The sequence below is a fragment of the Papilio polytes genome, unplaced genomic scaffold (assembly GCF_000836215.1).
Source record: "Papilio polytes unplaced genomic scaffold, Ppol_1.0 DF821289.1, whole genome shotgun sequence".
NCBI lineage: Eukaryota > Metazoa > Arthropoda > Insecta > Lepidoptera > Papilionidae > Papilio > Papilio polytes.
Window position 1 is genome coordinate 3,929,967 of NW_013527915.1, and position 19,779 is coordinate 3,949,745.

At 33.2% G+C, this 19,779-nt stretch overlaps 4 protein-coding genes across 8 annotated transcripts in view; 3 read left to right on the forward strand and 1 right to left on the reverse strand.

The window, feature by feature from the left end:
• Positions 1-1,401, forward strand: part of LOC106109126 (zinc finger CW-type PWWP domain protein 1-like) — a 2,026-nt gene extending 625 nt beyond the window's left edge. The window contains exons 2-4 of the mRNA XM_013290529.1: positions 183-379; positions 626-1,217; positions 1,292-1,401. Of these exons, the coding sequence (XP_013145983.1) occupies positions 183-379; positions 626-1,217; positions 1,292-1,401 (899 nt within the window). The remainder of the gene's footprint in view (positions 1-182; positions 380-625; positions 1,218-1,291) is intronic.
• Positions 1,402-1,769: 368 nt separating this feature from the next.
• On the forward strand, positions 1,770-5,359 carry LOC106109296 (elongation factor Tu). The gene is made up of 7 exons (XM_013290739.1): positions 1,770-1,979; positions 2,268-2,471; positions 2,730-2,896; positions 3,316-3,559; positions 3,769-3,960; positions 4,269-4,635; positions 5,091-5,359. The coding sequence occupies exons 1-7, from the start codon at positions 1,940-1,942 to the stop codon at positions 5,272-5,274; spliced, it is 1,398 nt and encodes a 465-aa protein (XP_013146193.1). The 5' UTR covers positions 1,770-1,939; the 3' UTR covers positions 5,275-5,359.
• A 374-nt stretch (positions 5,360-5,733) lies between these two features.
• LOC106109298 (GTP-binding nuclear protein Ran) lies at positions 5,734-7,807 on the reverse strand. The gene is made up of 3 exons (XM_013290746.1): positions 7,698-7,807; positions 6,887-7,337; positions 5,734-6,471 (listed from the first exon to the last, which is right to left on the reverse strand). The coding sequence occupies exons 2-3, from the start codon at positions 7,310-7,312 to the stop codon at positions 6,256-6,258; spliced, it is 642 nt and encodes a 213-aa protein (XP_013146200.1). The 5' UTR covers positions 7,313-7,337; positions 7,698-7,807; the 3' UTR covers positions 5,734-6,255.
• Positions 7,808-8,057: 250 nt separating this feature from the next.
• The window catches only part of LOC106109297 (syntaxin-1A), a 48,579-nt gene continuing 36,857 nt past the window's right edge, over positions 8,058-19,779 (forward strand). For 2 of the 5 annotated variants that reach the window (XM_013290742.1, XM_013290745.1), the window contains exon 1: positions 8,059-8,274. In XM_013290742.1, coding sequence (XP_013146196.1) covers positions 8,242-8,274 — 33 coding nt within the window. In that variant the 5' untranslated portion in view covers positions 8,059-8,241. Of the gene's footprint in view, positions 8,275-19,779 lie in introns of all 5 variants that reach the window. The other 3 variants (XM_013290741.1, XM_013290744.1, XM_013290743.1) reach the window with 3 other exon arrangements.

Consider the following 19,779-nt stretch of genomic DNA (forward strand, 5'->3'; position numbering starts at 1 on the left):
AAAAAAACAAAATCAACTAGCCCATGTGTTCTTCAAGACTATCCTTTACGTCCATGCCAAATTTCATCGAGATCCGTTCAGTCGTCTAGGCTACAAACTATAACAAACATCCATCCATACATCTAAACCTTCGCATTTATAATATTAGTAAGATTAGACCTGTTATTATTGATCATTTGTAGACAAAAGTTTGGCCGATTGTTCCGCCCCAGAAGTACGCATACTGCTGCACGATGAAGAAGACCTGATCCATAGTAGATTCTCAGCGGGCTCCATAGTGTGGGTGAAGATGGCGGGCTGGCCGAGCTGGCCCGCCATGGTGGATGATTGCCCCGACACCGAGCAGTTCTACTGGCTAGACGGATTCTCTGATATACCGGTTATTTCAATTATTTTAACGGATAGATAACTTCTTGAATGTATAGGAATCCATTTAGAGTAGAGTCAAAACTGTTATTTGATCACTTTATCTGACATCAAATCGTAAGATCTCAACATAAGTATCCCATCTTGCTGCTAAAATTACTATTTTACGTATGAAATAAGTTTTTTAATAAGCATTGTTAAAAAAGTTGGGTTATTGTGAATTGTAGGAATAAATATCAAACTAAAAACGAATTTTCAGACTGATTATCACGTGGTTTTCTTCGATAAATGGGAAGTATCGCGTGCATGGGTGACCGACCAAATGATTGAACCTTTCATTGTCAACAATAAAAGTAAAATTGAAGATGCCAACCGAAATAGTAAATACGCAAAACGTTTACGAGTAGCCGTAAAACAAGCAACGGATGCGTTTTCTTTGCCACTCGCTTTAAGATTAAAAAAATATAGCTTTTTAGCGCGATACAAAGGCAAAATCGTAAGTCCTACTAAAGTATCTAAAACTGAGATTGAGAAATACCGTATGAGTCTCAAGAGAAAGTATAATGTTGACTTTCCTTTGAGTTCTGATAGTGATGACAATTCTGATGAAGATGAACTTGTAGAGTGTAAAGGTAAAATTGATGCTGCAAATAAACGTACGGACAATGCCATGGGGCAGAAGGAAAAAATTAAAAGAAATGAAAAACAGCCGGAATCCGACAATAATTCGGATTTCTCGAGCACTTTGAATGATGAAATCAAAGTTAACGATACATTAAAAGACATGAATTCTTTGAAAGTGAATGTTACTGGTACTGACGACGGTCTGGAAAACGCTTTTCCGAATAATGGTAATAACAAACACTTATTAAGCTCTATCTGAAATTTAAATTGTTTTCTAACTATATTTTTCGTTTAATTCCAGGTCTATCTATTATCGATGAAACTAAAGAAATAAACCCAGACGATGCACCCATTAACTCTCAGTTACAAGTTAGAGTTGCTTCGCGTAGTAGCGACGAATTCGAATTTTAATATTTCTTTATTATTTGAATTCATTTCATTTGATTGTTAATGATTTATCTACCTACAATAAAATGTTGAATTAAATGTAGTTTGTGAATTTATGTCGTTTCATTTCTGTGTATTTGTAACATTTTATCACATCTCTTGTGACTGAAAAGTTAACATAGTTCATGTTCTTTTTATATGATTCTTTGCAGTTGAAAGCGAACTACCTATATTATTGTTGTAATGTGGTGTTTATACAATAAACTTAAACTTTTTAAAAACTTTTCTTGCTTTCTTTTTTCACTTTTTTTTTCGGTGCACGGTATGTCAAAGAGTAGTAACACCATAGTAACAATTTTATACCTTCTTGTGCCTTCTTGCGTGTTTTGTCCATAACTCATCTTTGATGTGATAAATTTACCGACTATCACAAGGCGCACGAAAATTATAATAATTATTGATTGATAATAATCGTATTATAGGAAATTAAATAATTATTTGTTAAGTGTATCGCGTGAAGAGCTAAAAATATCACAGCTCTAGCTGTGGTTTATCAATTACAATGGCGACTATTTCATTTGCGAAAAGTGTGGTTAACCCAGGTATGACAATTTATACTTATTTAATTATTAATTTATTTCACGTTAATGTCTATGTACAAAAAAGTGGCCTTTAGAATACACATTTTTACCTTTTTAGTTTAATATTATAATTTAGTATTTTTGAAGTTAAATCAAGGTTTGCAACTATTATGTAAAACACCTATTATCATACTTAAAAATTTAAAACTTATTATGAAGGATTATATATTGAAACACCTCTGTTTTTTCACAACCGCACAACCTAAATGCTTTTCTGTAAGTAAAAGTAACAAAAACAATCATTTTCAGCTCTAAAGTTAATTTTGAAACAGAACCATTGTTCCCACCTGTTAAATACAAATGGCCTGCCAGTGTTAACACCGCTTAGTTTGGTGCTCAGAAGGAATTATGCAGAGAAACTAGTATTTGAGAGGACAAAACCACATTGCAATGTTGGTACAATTGGCCATGTTGACCATGGAAAAACTACCCTAACCGCCGCTATAACCAAAGGTACCTTGTTTTTGTTAATACACATTTTTAATCATTTTAAATTCCAGCAACATCGGCAATTCCTCTGGTGTCATTTAACATGATATATTTTAAAAAACAAGACAACAAATATATAGACCAAATGATATTTGCTTTTTAAACATTGTCTTAAATCTGAGACATATATTTACTTCAACAGAACATAACTTAAGGTCAAAACACTCCACTTAAATGTGTATAAATATTCTAATGTTGTTAATTTTTAAAATAAAATTTCAGTATTATCTGATCTCAATTTGGCTCAGAAGAAAGGCTACACAGATATCGACAATGCCCCGGAAGAGAAAGCTCGTGGTATTACAATTAATGTTGCCCATGTTGAATACCAAACAGAGCAGAGGCATTATGGCCACACTGACTGTCCAGGACATGCTGATTACATTAAGGTAAAAAAAACGATCTGTCTACAATTGTTGTTTTGTGATGTAAATCTATTTTTATTGCAATATCACAATTAAAACTTTCATTAATAAGTAAAAGTTTTTTATAATAGCTTGATAAAGTAACTAATTCACATTTTTTATTACATTGATGAAATTGAACAGAAGATTCTGGTAAATGGCACTAAAAATAACATATTTGCACATCTAATGCCTGGTTTACATTATGCCAATAAAATAGACCAGTTACACTTAGAAGCGGTAGCATACAACTATAATGTAAATACAAAACCCATACAGTCTATGCTAGTCTGTAAACTAGGCATGGTCTTGTTAGTGTTAGTAAGATTATGTGAATGTTGGATGGATGGATGAATGTAGCATGGATGAAAGCTAGTTTTAAACATTTGCATGCTACTTTTCAGAATATGATAACAGGAACAGCACAGATGGATGGTGCAATTCTTGTGGTAGCGGCCACTGATGGTGTAATGCCACAGACCCGGGAACACTTGCTGCTTGCCAAACAGATCGGAATCCAGCATGTGGTGGTCTTCATCAACAAAGTAGATGCTGCTGATGAAGAGATGGTAGAACTTGTAGAGATGGAAATACGTGAACTTATGACTGAAATGGGATATGATGGTGACAAGACGCCTGTTATCAAAGGTGATTTTTTTAATCATTACAATATTAATTGTTAAAGAATTTGTAATTTTTTACATTATGTGACTATCATTTTAGTTTTAAAATTACTAGCTGTTGGCTATATGGTTTTCACCTGTATGAAGAATTACAAAACTATGTAAATAAATATTTGATTCATATGATAAAAATGTGGATTTTTATAATTCTAAAATCATTTTTAATTTCTCTAGGTTCTGCTCTCTGTGCTTTGGATGGTAAAAGTCCAGAAATAGGTGCGGAAGCCATCAGCAAACTGCTACAGGAGGTTGATTCTTTCATACCCACTCCAGTGCGTGAGCTGGACAAGCCTTTCTTGTTGCCAGTGGAATCTGTGCATTCTATCCCTGGACGTGGTACTGTTGTAACTGGACGACTACACAGAGGTAAAATAATACCCTTGCATATTAAAGCTCTTAAGTAAATTATTGTAAGTTTGATACGAATATATTTCAAAGAGGACAAATTTTTAAAAATTACACAATAAAATACAATTCCGTCGCGTTAAACAAGACTAAAGTTCTCCGTTTTATCATATTTATCAAGTTAATAAAGAAAATTAAAACATATAAAATGTATATGACATATAAATGGTCTATGTAGGAGTCCAATATATTTGGCATTTGCTATGTATATTTTTGTCTATGCTTGTCAAGATTTAATTTTTTAACAAAAATCTCTCATTGTATTGTAGGTGTATTAAAAAAGGGTACCGAATGTGAAATAGTCGGTCACGGTAAAGTAATGAAGACAACCGTTACCGGAGTTGAAATGTTCCACAAGACATTGGATGAAGCTCAAGCGGGTGACCAACTGGGAGCTCTTGTCCGTTCTATTAAGAGAGAGCAAATCAAACGCGGGATGGTGATGGCTAAGCCTGGAACTGTGAAAGCTCATGATAACATTGAAGCTGCCGTGTACATACTCAGCAAGGAAGAAGGTGGTCGATCCAAACCTTTCACATCTTTCATACAGCTGCAAATGTTCTCAATGACGTGGGACTGCGCAACACAAGTTAACATTCCAGACAAGGAAATGGTGATGCCTGGTGAAGATGCAACGTAAGTTAATTGCGATTAGTTGAACTTGAGACAGTTTATCTAATGTTATGTAGTTATTGTGGGACTACTTATAACAGATTTTATAAATACTATAATAGTACAACAAACTGTGCACAATAGATGATGTCAGAGATCAGAATAGAAAACTTAACTACATAGTACTATGTTTACTATTCTTTGTGTTTTTAATTATAACATCTTACTAATTATTAATGCAAATTTTGATACTTCTTAGCAGCCAACACTAATATCGCTAAATGGATCTGGATGATATTTCGCACAAAAATTAGTCTTTAACAGTGCTATAACCTAAAGGTTTTTTATTCTACAAGGTCAAAACTGCAGGCATTAGCCATATATAAAATGTTTCAGTACTAAATGCTGCTATGCTGAGACTTATGAATTTATTACAAGGTTTTTAATTGTATTTATTCACAATATGTTATTAATTACAGACTGCATCTACGTTTACTTAAGCCTATGGTGTGCGAGGCTGGTCAAAGGTTCACCTTGCGTTTGGGTGATTTGACACTAGGAACTGGCGTTGTTACTAAAATAAATAAAAATCTTAGCGAAGACGAAAGGCTGAAGTTATTGGAGGGCAAGAAGGCGCGTGAAAAGGCCAGCGCGAAGAAGTAAATTTATTTAAGTCATAAGTTACATTTAGAATCATTCTGTAGACATTATTGTATGCATTTAAAATAAATGTGTGTTAAATTTTAAATTGCGTTTTATTGAATTCCAACTTATAAAGTTGATACTTTTTATATTATTCCATAAAATCATTGTAGTATACGAAAATATTTTAGTCCAATCTGGTTTCAACATTTGCTTAGAGTACGTCAAGAGCAATCATCTAATTCAATTAAGTTTTTTTTTTTAAATTGCCCCACACATGATAAAATACAAATAGTATTCACTTATAAGCTCAAAGAATGGTTAAGTTGAACTCACAATTCATATCTCAACAAAACAGGAGTTGTCATTCTATTATCAATATTACTGACAGACTATTGAACATATTGTGCATAGTCATGGATCATTAGTCAATCTAACAATTACCTAATGTATAAAGGAAATAAAACAAAGTGTATATTGTTTTCATATTTTATTCAAAAAGTATCACGATAATTTCACATGTGAAATATATTGTCAGTCCTTGCCTAACAAAAAAACATTTTAAAATACAAAACAAAATGTGTGAATGGTCATAACTGGTTATGTAACACTGCAAACTATAAGGATCTTATCAATTTCCTATGAAATATTTCTGACAATACAATAAATAATACAAAAACAATGAACAAGTATTACAAAGCTGCGAGTAATTAATATTAGGCATTACAGTATTTATTAGACATAATACAATTAATACAACACTACAAAACAGTAGGAAATATTGGTTTACATAAGCAAGACACGTTAATTTTAAATGCAGTATTTTAACTGAACACTAACAATACATGAGTAGACAATAGTTTAGGCGAATAAAAATTAAATAATGCAATTTTACATGAAATAGATATGGTCTTTTGTGAAACTAATGGAATGAAATTTTAACAAAAGAATATGAACAAAACCACCGAAAGATGACAGAGGGCACCGGCCAGAAACTCCTGTTTACAAGTCCTCGTCTTCCTCGGGTAGAGCCGTGTCCTGGGCTTCCTTGAGATCTTTTTCGATTTGGTTCTGCCATTGTGGGTCCATAGTGACTTCGGGGGGCACCAGTGCAGGCATGGCTACGAATTCCAGGTTACCATCTCCAATCAACTTCCTAGCTAGCCATAAGAAAGGCTTTTCAAAGTTGTAGTTGGACTTTGCAGAGATGTCATAGTACTAGAACAAAGAACATTTATAAATTACACAAGATATTTATGTAATGATTTGCAACTATTTACATATAATTTTTACTAATGCTATGAATGCGAAAGTTTAGATGGATGGATGCTTGTAAGAGTTTGGAGCCTACACGGCTCAATGGATCTCGATGAAATTTGGTATAGACATAGAGAATACTCTGGAAACACATGCCTATGTGCTAGTAGCCATACTCACTTTTAATTTTTTTTAATTCCACGCGGAGGGAGTCGCGAGAGATAGTTATGATACATTTGTAACAGCTCTACGGATCACACTAAAATATGGCATAATAAACGCAAACTAGTCTTGAAAAACACAGAAGCTACAACTTTTTTTTTTAAATTCTCGCGTATAAACGCGGACAAGTAATATATACACTTAAAAAAATTACCTGCAGATTTTTTTTCCTGTGGAAGACAATCGTTTTTGCCTTGACTTTTCTGTCCTTGATATCCACTTTGTTTCCACACAAAACAATGGGGATTCCTTCACATACACGCACTAAGTCTCTGTGCCAGTTGGGTACATTTTTGTACGTAACACGTGAGGTGACATCGAACATAATGATAGCGCATTGGCCTTGAATATAGTATCCATCTCGTAAACCTCCAAATTTCTCTTGACCTGCAGTGTCCCAAACGTTGAATCTTATCGGTCCACGATTCGTGTGGAAAACTAACGGATGTACTTCAACGCCTAAGGTTGCGACGTACCGTTTCTCGAACTCTCCAGTCAAATGTCTTTTCACAAAAGTAGTTTTGCCAGTACCACCGTCTCCCACTAGCACGCACTTAAATGTGGGCATATCATCAGCCATGGTTGTTTTTTTTTAACTTCTTTATCTGAAAACAATATGAAAATAGTTATAAATCTTACTTAGATCCAACCGTTATCACAATTCAAACTCCTCAAAAAATTTATACAATGTGTTTATGTAATATTTTGATGGTTCATTGGATTAATATTAAGGTTTGTAAGACTTGTAACGATGTAAAATCATAAATAAACGGCCGGTGACAAGTTAAAATTGTTTAAGTTTTCACCGAATGGCGCTCAACCACTCTCACAGGAATTTAGCTCAATGGCACCGAAAATAATCGAGAATTGTGGATAAACTATTGAAGTTAGAACCAAAATATATAAACATCTGAAAAGTCCATAACTTATAGGATTAAAAAGAAAGAAATATAACAGAAAATTACCAAGATTATCTAAAAAGATTGAGATTAAACTTGCTGCACTGAGAAGTCGTTACGGCTCACAATGGCGTCACTTAACTAAACGGAAGAATTTGCCGACTATGACAGTCGAAATGACAGTTGTAGTCACAGAAATGCTTTTAATAGTTATAAGATTTTTTGTATGAGGCTACAATTTTGAAACGAATTTAAAAAAAAATGATTATAAACAAAAGTATTATTTTTGGACCCACTTCTATGAGGATGTTTCTAAGTAACATATATTTAAAAATAAATGCACGTCTTATTGATATTTTTCATGTGCTATTTTATCGACATTGACCAGTGACGTCATTTTCTTCCGTGCGATCGCAACGCCATCTACAAATCGTTGAATTTTGTCTCAAGTATTCTGACGGATGGAAGTTTCGTTCGTTCGTTGTATCGATTTTTTGAGTGAACTAGTGTTCGTGTCCTTTAGTTTAGTGACGTTTGTTAGAAAAATATCTGTGAATGGGATTGTGTAATAAGATAAAACGTTTATTTGGTGTGTGATTTTCTATAAAGGATGACGAAGGACAGGTTAGCGGCGCTTCAAGCGGTAAGCTGTTTTCTTTACTTCCCCCGACCATATAACCAATAGGTTTTTATGACCTCGAATTTGCGAAGTAGTTGCATTAAAAAGTATGCACGGATTGCTGTAGTCCCATTTTATCTCAGCAATTGTACTAATGTTATGGGAACTGATTTAGTCTGTTTTCTAAAAACAACCCATTTTCTGGTCGCCCCACCCGTGGCTCATTGCGATGACTGATAGCATTTGGACTATTTAATTTTAAAACGTTTGCTATTTTGCACCATGATTACAAAATTTACTTCTCAGTTAGTCATTTGACTTGATATATTAATATTTAGAGTATATTAAATTAAAATTAACTGCCAGTTTTCCTAATCAAGTATTAAAACAAGCATAGGAAGAATGTCAATGAGATCCTTGCTTATGATTCATGTTTTAAGTATTGGGTCATACAATTTCTTGTACATGGAGGTATAAGGAAAATTTGTTGGAAACCTTTAAAAATCTTTATTCTTTATCATATGAAGTATTATGCAAAGTTAAAGTGAAAATCAATAAACATAATTGGGCTTATCTATGAGTGTTTTTTAAGCATTTTAAATAATTCATATTACTTGCCGACTCGTATATTTTTATCTATAATAAAATTAGGGACTGCACTGTATAATTCAGTTTGTTAAAAAATTGGTCTACCAGTTGTCATACTGACAAGCCTTATAAAACAAGCATAGATAAATCAAATGTATGTATAAGTGGAAAAAGTGACTTAGAACTACTCCTAATGTAATACTAAAGTTCTGTACTAACACTTCAAGCGATAGGTATAAGTGTGTTGTTCCAAAAAATTCTATGAAGTTGAACAGTACAAAAACTGGTAACTATTATTTAGTATTAAAATAATATACTCAGTATTCAATTAAAGAGACGTCAATAATATGTTACAAATGCATACGGTTTTGCATGCATTGTTTGTCGGTTTGTGATACAAATCTATTATAAAACCAGTCATGTAGAATCGGAATGTTGGACCAAAATTGCATATGGCTGAGATTCCACATTTTGTTTGATGCATGTGATGCCGGAGGCGTAACTTTAGTCCCTTTTCCTTCCCACCCTTTTTCTTATAAGAAAAGGATGGGAAGGGAATGTGGACTTGATGCTGCAGGAGATGCATAGGAAGGGAGAATATCCTCTTTGTGCGTTTCCTCTGTCGGTTAAGAGGAAGCAATGCATCCGAAACTATTGCGAATGTCTGACTTCGTCATTTTGGCGTATTCAGATGACCGCTTGCTCGTTTCCACCTTATAATATAAAAAAAAACCATCATGTTAAGATGGGTGTGTAGTGTGACAAGAAGGGATAAAGATAAGACTCTTATATTAGACTGCCATCCTTTGTATTCTTTTTCAAAAAACAAATGAAAATATGTATTAAATTAATTATCAAGACAGATGAATTCCACAATAAGGATTATTACGATTGTAGTTAATTTATAACAGTTGTTGAACAGTTCACAAGATTGTGTTGGTATCATTGCTTGTTTTATCAGTAGACGGGCGCCAGCATCCGGCGCGCGACCTTCGTCAGTCTTGACTCATTGATCGCTAATTACGTCATCAGCATACCAACTGCACCGTAAGACAAATAGCGAATTAGTAACATAAAACCTCCTTTAAAATGCTAGAATACCAATGTACTAAAAATGACCCATAAAGAGAGTTGTACGATTTTTATCACAATGTATAGTATTTGATAGTGTAAATATACCACTATTTTAATTTATGTACGAACATATTATAATGGTCTTATTCGAAACTATTTAATGACGAAATAAGGCACAAGTTGAAGATAGTTAAACCTAGTAATTAAATGCATACATCTTGCGTTACTTCTTTTACAGCTCTAAACAAAACGAATTTCAACAAGTAATGCCATCTAAAACGTTTAAGAGAAAATTGGACGACTTTAAAAGGGAAATGCAAATCAGTTTCTAATTTATAAGATTTGTAGAATGTTTGTTATCGTGCGCGGAGTTGATACCAGAATGTACTCGTAATATTTTACCATTTTACTATTTACCATAAGTTAATAAGCAAGATATAACTTAGTAAACGCCGGTCTCGTTTTGTTCTCTCACGTATCTTCTGGTTCCGAGTAACATTGTGTTGTAAGAATTTTGTTTTAGAATCGCCATTTCGCTGAATAAACGATGTAGATAGCTAGGTAAGTCTTTATTTAATCGAACAATGGTCCAACTTCGCGGATTCTGTATTAAAATGTTACTTTCTCTAAGTTACTTTTACCTTGTAATGCTGAGACGCTATATAATCCTAGTTTGAAAAGAAATTTGTTATCACTAATTTTTATAGTAATTCGAGAAGCGAAAACTGTACCCTTACTTATGGAGAGAAGTGCCTAAATCTATATATAATCAAAAAATATTGTTTGATTGTGAATAATAATCGAATTTCGACCAATAGGCGACCATTACTTTTTATTAAAACTAGCTGCGTATGAGATCGCGTACAAAAAATATGTTACGTAAAAGTGGCTACTTCATATCTCGCAGAGAGGAGGATAGCCGTACGGAAGGGGGTTTACTGAATAGCGGCTTAACCCCCCTCCACACTTCAAATCACATGCACTAGTAACAGCTGACTCACGACTTGCGTAGTTACTATATTTAGATAATGTCTCGCGGTCCGTCTGATTGTTGTTCTATAAAAAGTTGTACAAATTACTATGGTCTTACTAAGTACAATTATTACCTGTTTATTTTTACAGAGTTGTATATTAGAACAGTTTTCGTGCTTAGTAGTTCCCATTATTAGATGTGTAAAGTAGTTTTGCTTTCATGCAAACAAATTAGACTTATTTCATGACGTAATTCTGATTAGTGTGATCAAGGTTAGCTTCGTGTTTTACACCATTCTATTAGTTCCTATAAAAATTGGCTTCCTTTAACCGTTTCAATATTAACAATTACCTAAGTTATAAGTCTTATCTTACAAGTGTATTTGGTCTTAAAAATTGTTTTTAATATTTTTTTTGTCACTTATTATTAAAACCACTTAACAACTCCAAGACAGTACTTTCCACGATGGTACTAATACTTATCAATAATGTAACATGTATTGATTATTCAAGTAATCCAGCAAATACCGCATAATTTCAATACGTTCGTAGATATTAAATTAAATATTAACCGATCGTGTTATGCGAAGCGACCTCATGTCATGCGATATTAATTTCACCGTTATGATGATGTTAATCTTTGATTTGATAACAATTTCATTACAACGGATTATACGGTAATCACATTGTCTGTTCTCAATTACTATGTCTAATTATTACTGTCTCGTATAAAGTCAAGCTCAGCCAAAGAAAATAGCATAGTGCAAAATGGTTCTAATGCTGCCAAAATCGAAAAAAACATTAATGGTCTTTCTGCAATGTAATGTAGGAAATGCAAGGTCGTTCAGGCGCTTTGAAATTCGTATAATTATAGCAATTTAGGATTACTCTCTAACAATGATAAAATCTTATTTGAGTGCAACAAGAATTAAGTAACATTCCCAAATTACCATTGTACATCAAATTCCAATAAGAAATTATTACAGTAATTTTAATAAAGTTAACAAAGACGATAAGTACATAAATAGTACGTTAAAATTAAATTTAATTCCTATTCAGAACAACAAAGAAATCCACCTGAGTAACTGAAATAAACCGATTTAATTATAAACATCGACTTTGTTTATAAATCTAATAAGATGGCTTATAGTTCATATGAGAAAAACGACCTAGACACGTTTTATCAAAACAAATATGGTGAGATCGTAGTCAAGCGCTAGCTTAAAAAAACTTAAAAAAAATATAGAATGCTTGCAATATTTGATAGTAACATGCTTCAACGTTCTAACAATACAGATAAGAGGTTAATGATGTACGGGTGCCGACACAACCTTACCAATGGCAACAATTTCACACATCCACCTCTAATAGATTTACTCGTTACGATCTCGTTTTCACGGTCAGAAATTTTCAATGGCACACAAGTGTATTAGTCAGACGACTTCAATGAAATCATCGTAGTGATTATGCGATCATTTGTAAAGATGGATCATACCGTAACGGGTAAAATCGTAACATCATTGTAATTTTATCTCAGAGTTACTAATTACAAATTGCACTGAATAAATAAGTTATAAAAGTCATAAACATCTAGTAGTCGGTGAATCTGTCGGTAAAAGAAGTAAGGTGTTTTACAATATGAGCATACGTGTCAGTTTTGAACTAGGCAACCGTTGTTTGCTAAGATACGTATTTTTCTATGGCATTTTATCGAATAAACTCGTTCCGCCCCCAGCGTTATCTAAACCGCAAGCCGAAAGTTTGAAGCGTGCATTCGACGTGTTATCTCTAGTTTCCTATACAGAACTCGATACAAATGCGTGCTATTCCAACTTCAACAATATTCCAACTACAATGACTCCTTATATTTGCACGATACACGACACTAAGAAAGTTGTTATTAGTGTTTATTGTCCTACGAAAAACGAGTGCTTTATTATTGCATACTAATAAAAAAAGAAAAAGAAACATCAAGATAACTAAGTAAATACATTTAGATATTAGATTAAATGTAGTCTGGGACTACTCGATATTGTGTGTATTTGAGCTAGTTTTAGATGAATATACGCAGACATATTAATACCCCTGGCCTTTGGCCAAATCAAAGCCCTAACCGGGTTCCCTCGAGGTCAGTTTGGTACACGCCAAATTAAAGCATCCGGAACGCTCGTTACCGAGAAGGCTCGTATTGCGGTAACAGTCTGTTACCTATTGCTTTTTCACACAAAGGTACCACAGAACAATAAGACAGAACAGTACTGTTATAGTTTAAACTACCACGCAGCCACAGTATACTACTTCGGTAGTAAAATAACATTCTAACAAAAGCGGTACTGTTTCATCCTACCATTTATAGTACTATGCAATATGCTGTCCTCGTGTGAAACTAGCTTAAAGCTAAGTAAATTCTGTTATATTTTGGAGGCGTTAGACGAGAATACCATGTCTAAACTCTAAACTGTGTTGGCATGTTAATGAAAACATGTACTAACCTGTGGTTACTTTATTAATGAAAGTTACCAAAGCTTGCAGCCAACTCTGAATTGAATGAAAAATGGATTTTCCCCACTGAGTCACATTACCTCGACCTAATATAAAAAGTCGACATGCAAGCCGATTTTAATTATCAAAATGTTATGCTGTTAATAATGACCTGGATTTTAGTGTATAATATAATAATTTAAAATATAATATAATAATTTGTTAGTGTTTTTTTATTAACAAAAAATTATCTACCGTGTTTTCTAACTGATTGTTTCCTTTACTTAATGCTGTTAAAGATTTAATAAATACATTAACGTCGATCTAACCTAAAAGTTAGGTGAAATGGTATTTACTTTTAATATAAAACATCTAGTGCGTTTCAATTTGGTGTTGCGAAGTGATGTATAAATCAAGCTACAGACATACGGCGCCCATAGTTTGCGAAATTAATATCCGCCGACGAGGCGTGTGGAATGAATCCGCATGTGCGCTTTTATACGTAAATATAAAATGCAATGAATTCCCGCCTTTTCAAATTGTAATGCAATTTCCGAGCGCCCGATTCGTTTATACTTTGCACCTTTTCTATGATAAGCTATAGAATTTTGCATAAATACAATATTATTACTTTTTATTCAACAGAATGTCGAAAAATAATTGTAGTTGATAGGAAACAATATAAAGCTTCGTTTTGTTATCCATCAGATAAATAACATTTATCATTATCTAGAATCTTTTAAACTCAATCTAGTCCAAGTAAATATGTCTTGCTATCGACGAGAATAATTCACCAATAAAACTGACAGAAGTTATTGATTTGCTTTATTTATTTAATATGATATCTCTTAACAAAACCCTCCAAAAACGGCCGAGTTAGGCCCTGAATACATCTCAATTTAATAACGAAATAAAACATGATGGAACAAAGATAAAATTAGTTTATCTTCGTGTTAAGTAATCTCTATCCTCTAATTAAAATGGAACTATAGTTAATGTCATCCTAATATATTTATTAATATCGATAAAATAGAACTGAACTTTTGGTTTTAATGGCGAGATATTTTTAAAAATCACCTTTAAACCTTTTTGGATAGCTATCAAAGAAAATATTCGACAATGTAATGTTGAGATAAACTAAATTAAAAACATGACCAACATTTCCCCCGAGGATCTTCAGGTAGTCTGCTATTGGATTGTGCCGGATTATATCTGTCGAAAGAAATGTAAGAATTTTTATATCAATGGCTTTTAGATTCGGCTTTTTCAGGTGTCGCAGACGGAGCGGCGGGGATTAATGTTTTTTTAGACATTTTCGTTATGTATTAACAATAAGATTTTTCATTAATTTACTTTCTATAGCTCTATGTATTTTCTCATTGCATGTTCGTTGGGTTTTTATTATTTGCATACGTTACAGTAATTACATTGATAAATGGGTAGACACAGTGAGAAAGAACTTGTTTGAACTCATGACTTGTGCGATACAATGTAAATATTTACTCCTTAAAATTAGTCAGTCTTTTTGGCTTAAGGACTTATTAATAGTAATTGATACAACGATAAAAATGGAAGTACGTTTAACGACTTCCACTATCTGTAATATTGTAGATTAAATCATACTATTATTATAAATGCGAAGGTTTAGATGGATGGATGTTTGTTAGAGTTTATAGCCCAAACGGCTGAACGGATTTCGATGAAATTCGGTGTGGATGTAGAGGATAGTCTGGAAGAACACATGGGTCACTTAGTTTTGTTTTTTTTTAATTCTGCGGACGGAGTCGCGGACGAAAGCTAGTCTTCTATAAACATTACATTTAAAACAAGTGTCACTTAAACGCTTAAGACGTTAGTCACCAATTAATCATAAGCCAATTATCGCTGATAAAAACTATCTTTGAACGTTGACTTTCGCATGTATGTCCTAATTAAATTATTAATTTGGGGACAGCGCAGTATGAGCGACATGTACTGAGCGAGCAAACAGAATACGTAATCCTGTTACTAACACACGTCGCTTCTAAACATACTATACGATGCGTCTAATAATGTAAACTAAACATTGTATCTGAGTAAAGTTCAATTTAGATGAACGTTTATGTAGTAAGGAGTAAGTTGTCTCAGAGTGCGCACATTTTTTAGTAAACTGTCGCACAACTGTTTAGTTTCGCTTTGATTCCTTTTTGATTTTTAGTTGTGCAACTAAACAGTTGAATTGGCTGCGAAACAATCGACAATCGCACATCAATTATGCGATAGTTTATTCAAATGTGTGCGCATGCTCTAATATTCCAGTCAGAATTATTCGACGGCTTCCGATTGTCCGTAAAACTACAGTCCAAGCAATGACACTCAACGTATATTACGCTTAAAACTAGAAGAGTTATACGATTATTTATAATTTGTAAGCACAAAGCATTTTCATTATAAAGATACTATACTCGTAATTCTCACAAACTTGTCTGCATATCTACATGAGAACAGACGGCTTGTTATTATTTTATTAAAGTCTGTTTTGCAAGATACTAATGGACTTTTTCTCACGCAACAATCGTAACCTGTAACAATAATACAATAGGCTTTATCTAATACTCAATGTAATAATCTATACAGCACAACAATGATTACATTGATCGTGGCGTAGAGGTGAAGTATTGTTATTTGCATTTGCGTTTCGGAAACGAATGTTAAATCAATATATTAACGTAATAAGATTTAATAACATACTAGACATTATCTCCGGCCTCTTTTGACAGAGTAAAAAAATTAATGATGGCTGACAAGAATTTGAAATCATAAAATTGTTTATAAGTTTTTCGGAATATAAACAGTGAAATCAATGTAGTGTGCGATAGGTAGATATTTAAAAAACTATCTGTTACCCAAATTTAAATGAACACCAAAAGAGTATTTCGGATATAAATGTGAGGCTCTGTAAAATAAGCTTTTCGTATTTGTTGATCGATGTAGGGATTAAATTTACTGCGGTGCGGGGGATATTTTCCCTTACGTCATTTGTCGCGTGTCAACCGGCCTAAATACGTTTTCAATTTACTAAGCCATTTTAGATTCAATATGTTATACTTTTTTATACAATTTTTAAAATTATGAAAATAGTAAAAAAGAAATGAAAACATATAGCCTATGTTACTCACAGATAACTTACCTGTCTAATGGTGAAATAATTATTGTGGAATTAAAAAAATAAATTTAGTAGCATATGTGTTCTTCCACACCATCCTCTACATCTATACCAATTTTCATCTGAATCCGTTCTGCCGTGTAGGCTACAAACTGTAACAAACGTCCATCCATCCATCTAAACTTTCACATTTATATTATTAGTATGATAGAGATAACTAATTAATTAATAAAAAACGCACCGTTAAGTAACGTAACAATTACGATAACGAAGCCGAAATGAGTTCCAAACAAAAGTTTACGTGAAAGAGGCGTATGCGGGGTTGGTTACGTAAGTCGCCGCAGCGTACAGCGTTGCGATGGCCGTTGTCAACTAATACTCGTACCTCTGCTTACTTTACAGCTTTGCTTGGCTGTCCACGGCTTCACCGAATCTCTTGTTTAATGCATACGAAGCTTAAACTTTGTGTTAATACGCTCGTATAGCCGAAAACGAAGTTTGTACAGTGTTTATATCACGAAATTTCAGTTAGGAATTTAGTACTAAAACTATATTTTTGCGGACGGCAATCAGAGAAAATATTGGTAATCTTTTTGTTACATCTTCTATATATTACTTTTAGTAAAACTTTACAATTCTAATTAGATAATTAGCACGTTAAATCCATTTAATTATTTATTCGTTTTAATTTTATAACAAGTTAATTGTAATGATTTTCTTTTTTTTTTTGTTTCGACACTTATATTGCTTTTCACAAATGGAGTAAGGTATTGGCTTCTGCAGCACAGGGGGACCTAGTGCAGGAGCCAAACCTCCCAAGAAATGTATATCGTTAAGAGTGAAATAATACAGCATTTATTTATGTATTTATTTCGTTCCTACATGTATGTTTACTTAAGGGACTGCTAAAAATTTTAGATTTTTCTAATTTTATTAATATTTAAGTTTAATGATGTAAACGCAGAGAAAACAGACGTACAATGAATGTTGTCATGAAATGTAGCAGCAGGGAGTTATCCCTTCATATTGTCTTTTAAGGGTAGTAAAACGCGCGGTTCGGACCGCGGTCGGCGGCCCTTCTGCGTCGCGATGCCTCTGCGGGGGCTGTGTGAAACCACGGTTTATGCCTGCACCTGTTACCACCCTTTTTCTACCCCTTAATAAAACGAGATTGTTATCGCAGCCCCTTTAATAACTACGTTAGCAACGCGACCGCCTTATTCCGCTTTGATTAAATGACCTTGTGTAAAAAATATATAAAAATTCTTGGTTTATTAAGTTTATTGATCTTTATACTCGTGATGTACCACACTATCATGAGAACGCTTTATCGTTATGATTGACATTTTATCCGACGTACAGATATAATTTATCTTTTTGTGAATTTTAAATGTACAAAAAAAAATGTGTATGTACAATTTTATTAACGCATTTTAGTTAAATAAGCCAAATACAGGTTTGTCTTAAGAAATAATGTAATTACAGTTTATAAGTTTGAGATGTTTCAATATATTGTCGTTTTTCTGTAAATCTACCAATTCTTTAACGATATTTTAACGTTCCAGAAAACAACGTATACAATTAATTAAAGAAGTCTTCAGTTACACATCGTGTACTTACTGCAAGTACAGAAAAATACATAAATATCTACTGTAAAGTTTTTAACTGATATAGAGCGCATTACTGGCAGGCCAGCAGTGAAATAGGTCATCCGAAACATACGTATTCCTACTTCATAGTTTTTAATACAGTTTTAATGTGTTCTGCATAAAATTTACGAGCTTTCGTCCGCGACTCCGTCCGCGTGGAATTATAAAAAAAAATAAAGTGAGTAGCCTATGTGTTCTTCCAGACTATCCTCTACATATATGCTAAATTTCATCAAGATCCGTTCAGCCGTTTGGGCTACAAACTCTAACTGTACATCCACCCACCCATCCATCCATCTATTCATCTATCTAAACTTTCGCATTTAGGATATTAGTAAGATTAGTAAGATTACAGACTAACGTACTGACCTGTCAATTAAAATTTGTCTCTTTTTTAGTTAATCTAAAAGTCTTAATTTTTTATTTACTGTTAAATATAAGATGATCAAAAATCGCAATATAAAAATATGGAGATAACAATTTCACTTCGATTTTTATACAGCTCCGTGAAAATGTCTATTTTCGTATGTAAATTCGACATAGTGAAAAACTATACAAATATGAGGTAGCTTTATAAGGAATATTGCGTGATCTTAGAAATAAGTTCTCGCAGTCATAAATAAAGGTGTCAGTTTTAATTCGTAGAAGGTCCACGTGCGCCGGCAAACTTCCTCCACGATATATTCGGCGTCACTTCCAACAACCTAAACTACACAACTTTACACATTTAACTTAACGGCTGAATCAGCAATAGAATTCTTAAGTTTTAATATAAAAAGAATTAGTGTTAAAGTGGTTGAAGGAAAACGATTATAACGACTGTAATCTTGTTCAATAAGCTAATAAAGTGTTATCTACACATTTCAGTTAAAAACAATTATCAAATGACATGTGTATGAATATATTTTAATTAATTTAAAAAAGGCTACAGAGCAGCCGCATTTAAGATATAATGCAACTATCTTCATTAGACAATCTCGTTAAGTCGTATATGAGACCAAAGAAATTTTGGAAACCCAGTTGGATAATTGCCAAATGATTAAACTTACGAACATTTATCTAAGTCCTGAAGCAACCTAATATTATAATATTAGAATTGTATTTTCAATACAGCCTTACAAGGCGAGTTAATGTTTTATCCGATGTAAGAAACGTTTTCTAATCATTTGGCAATATTGAATCGTATAAGACCATGTAAGATCTTAAATAACGATAATGGTGCGCTACACGTCAATAATATTCACTAGAAATATTGAAATATGGTTAAAATTTTGTGTATCTAGAGCAGCGGTGATTTACAAAGCTCAAGCACTAAATGGAAAAGTAGCGCCGTCTCATTTCGTATTCAAAGTGCAAAGTGACTACATAGGGCTGCGAATAGCTCGTCTTCAACTCACAGTTTTCACTTACAGATGATGCGAATAGATCCAGCGAATAAACCAAGGAGTATTATTGTTAATGCGGTTTTACACTGCCGAAAAATCAGTATAACAATATTGCCATCTCTCTTATTCTCTATGAAATAAACGAAGATAAATATATGTGAGGCATTTTACATATATAGCTCTAAGCGTAAAACAAGGTTTAACTTTTATCAGGCTGTTACGTGTAAGTAAGTAA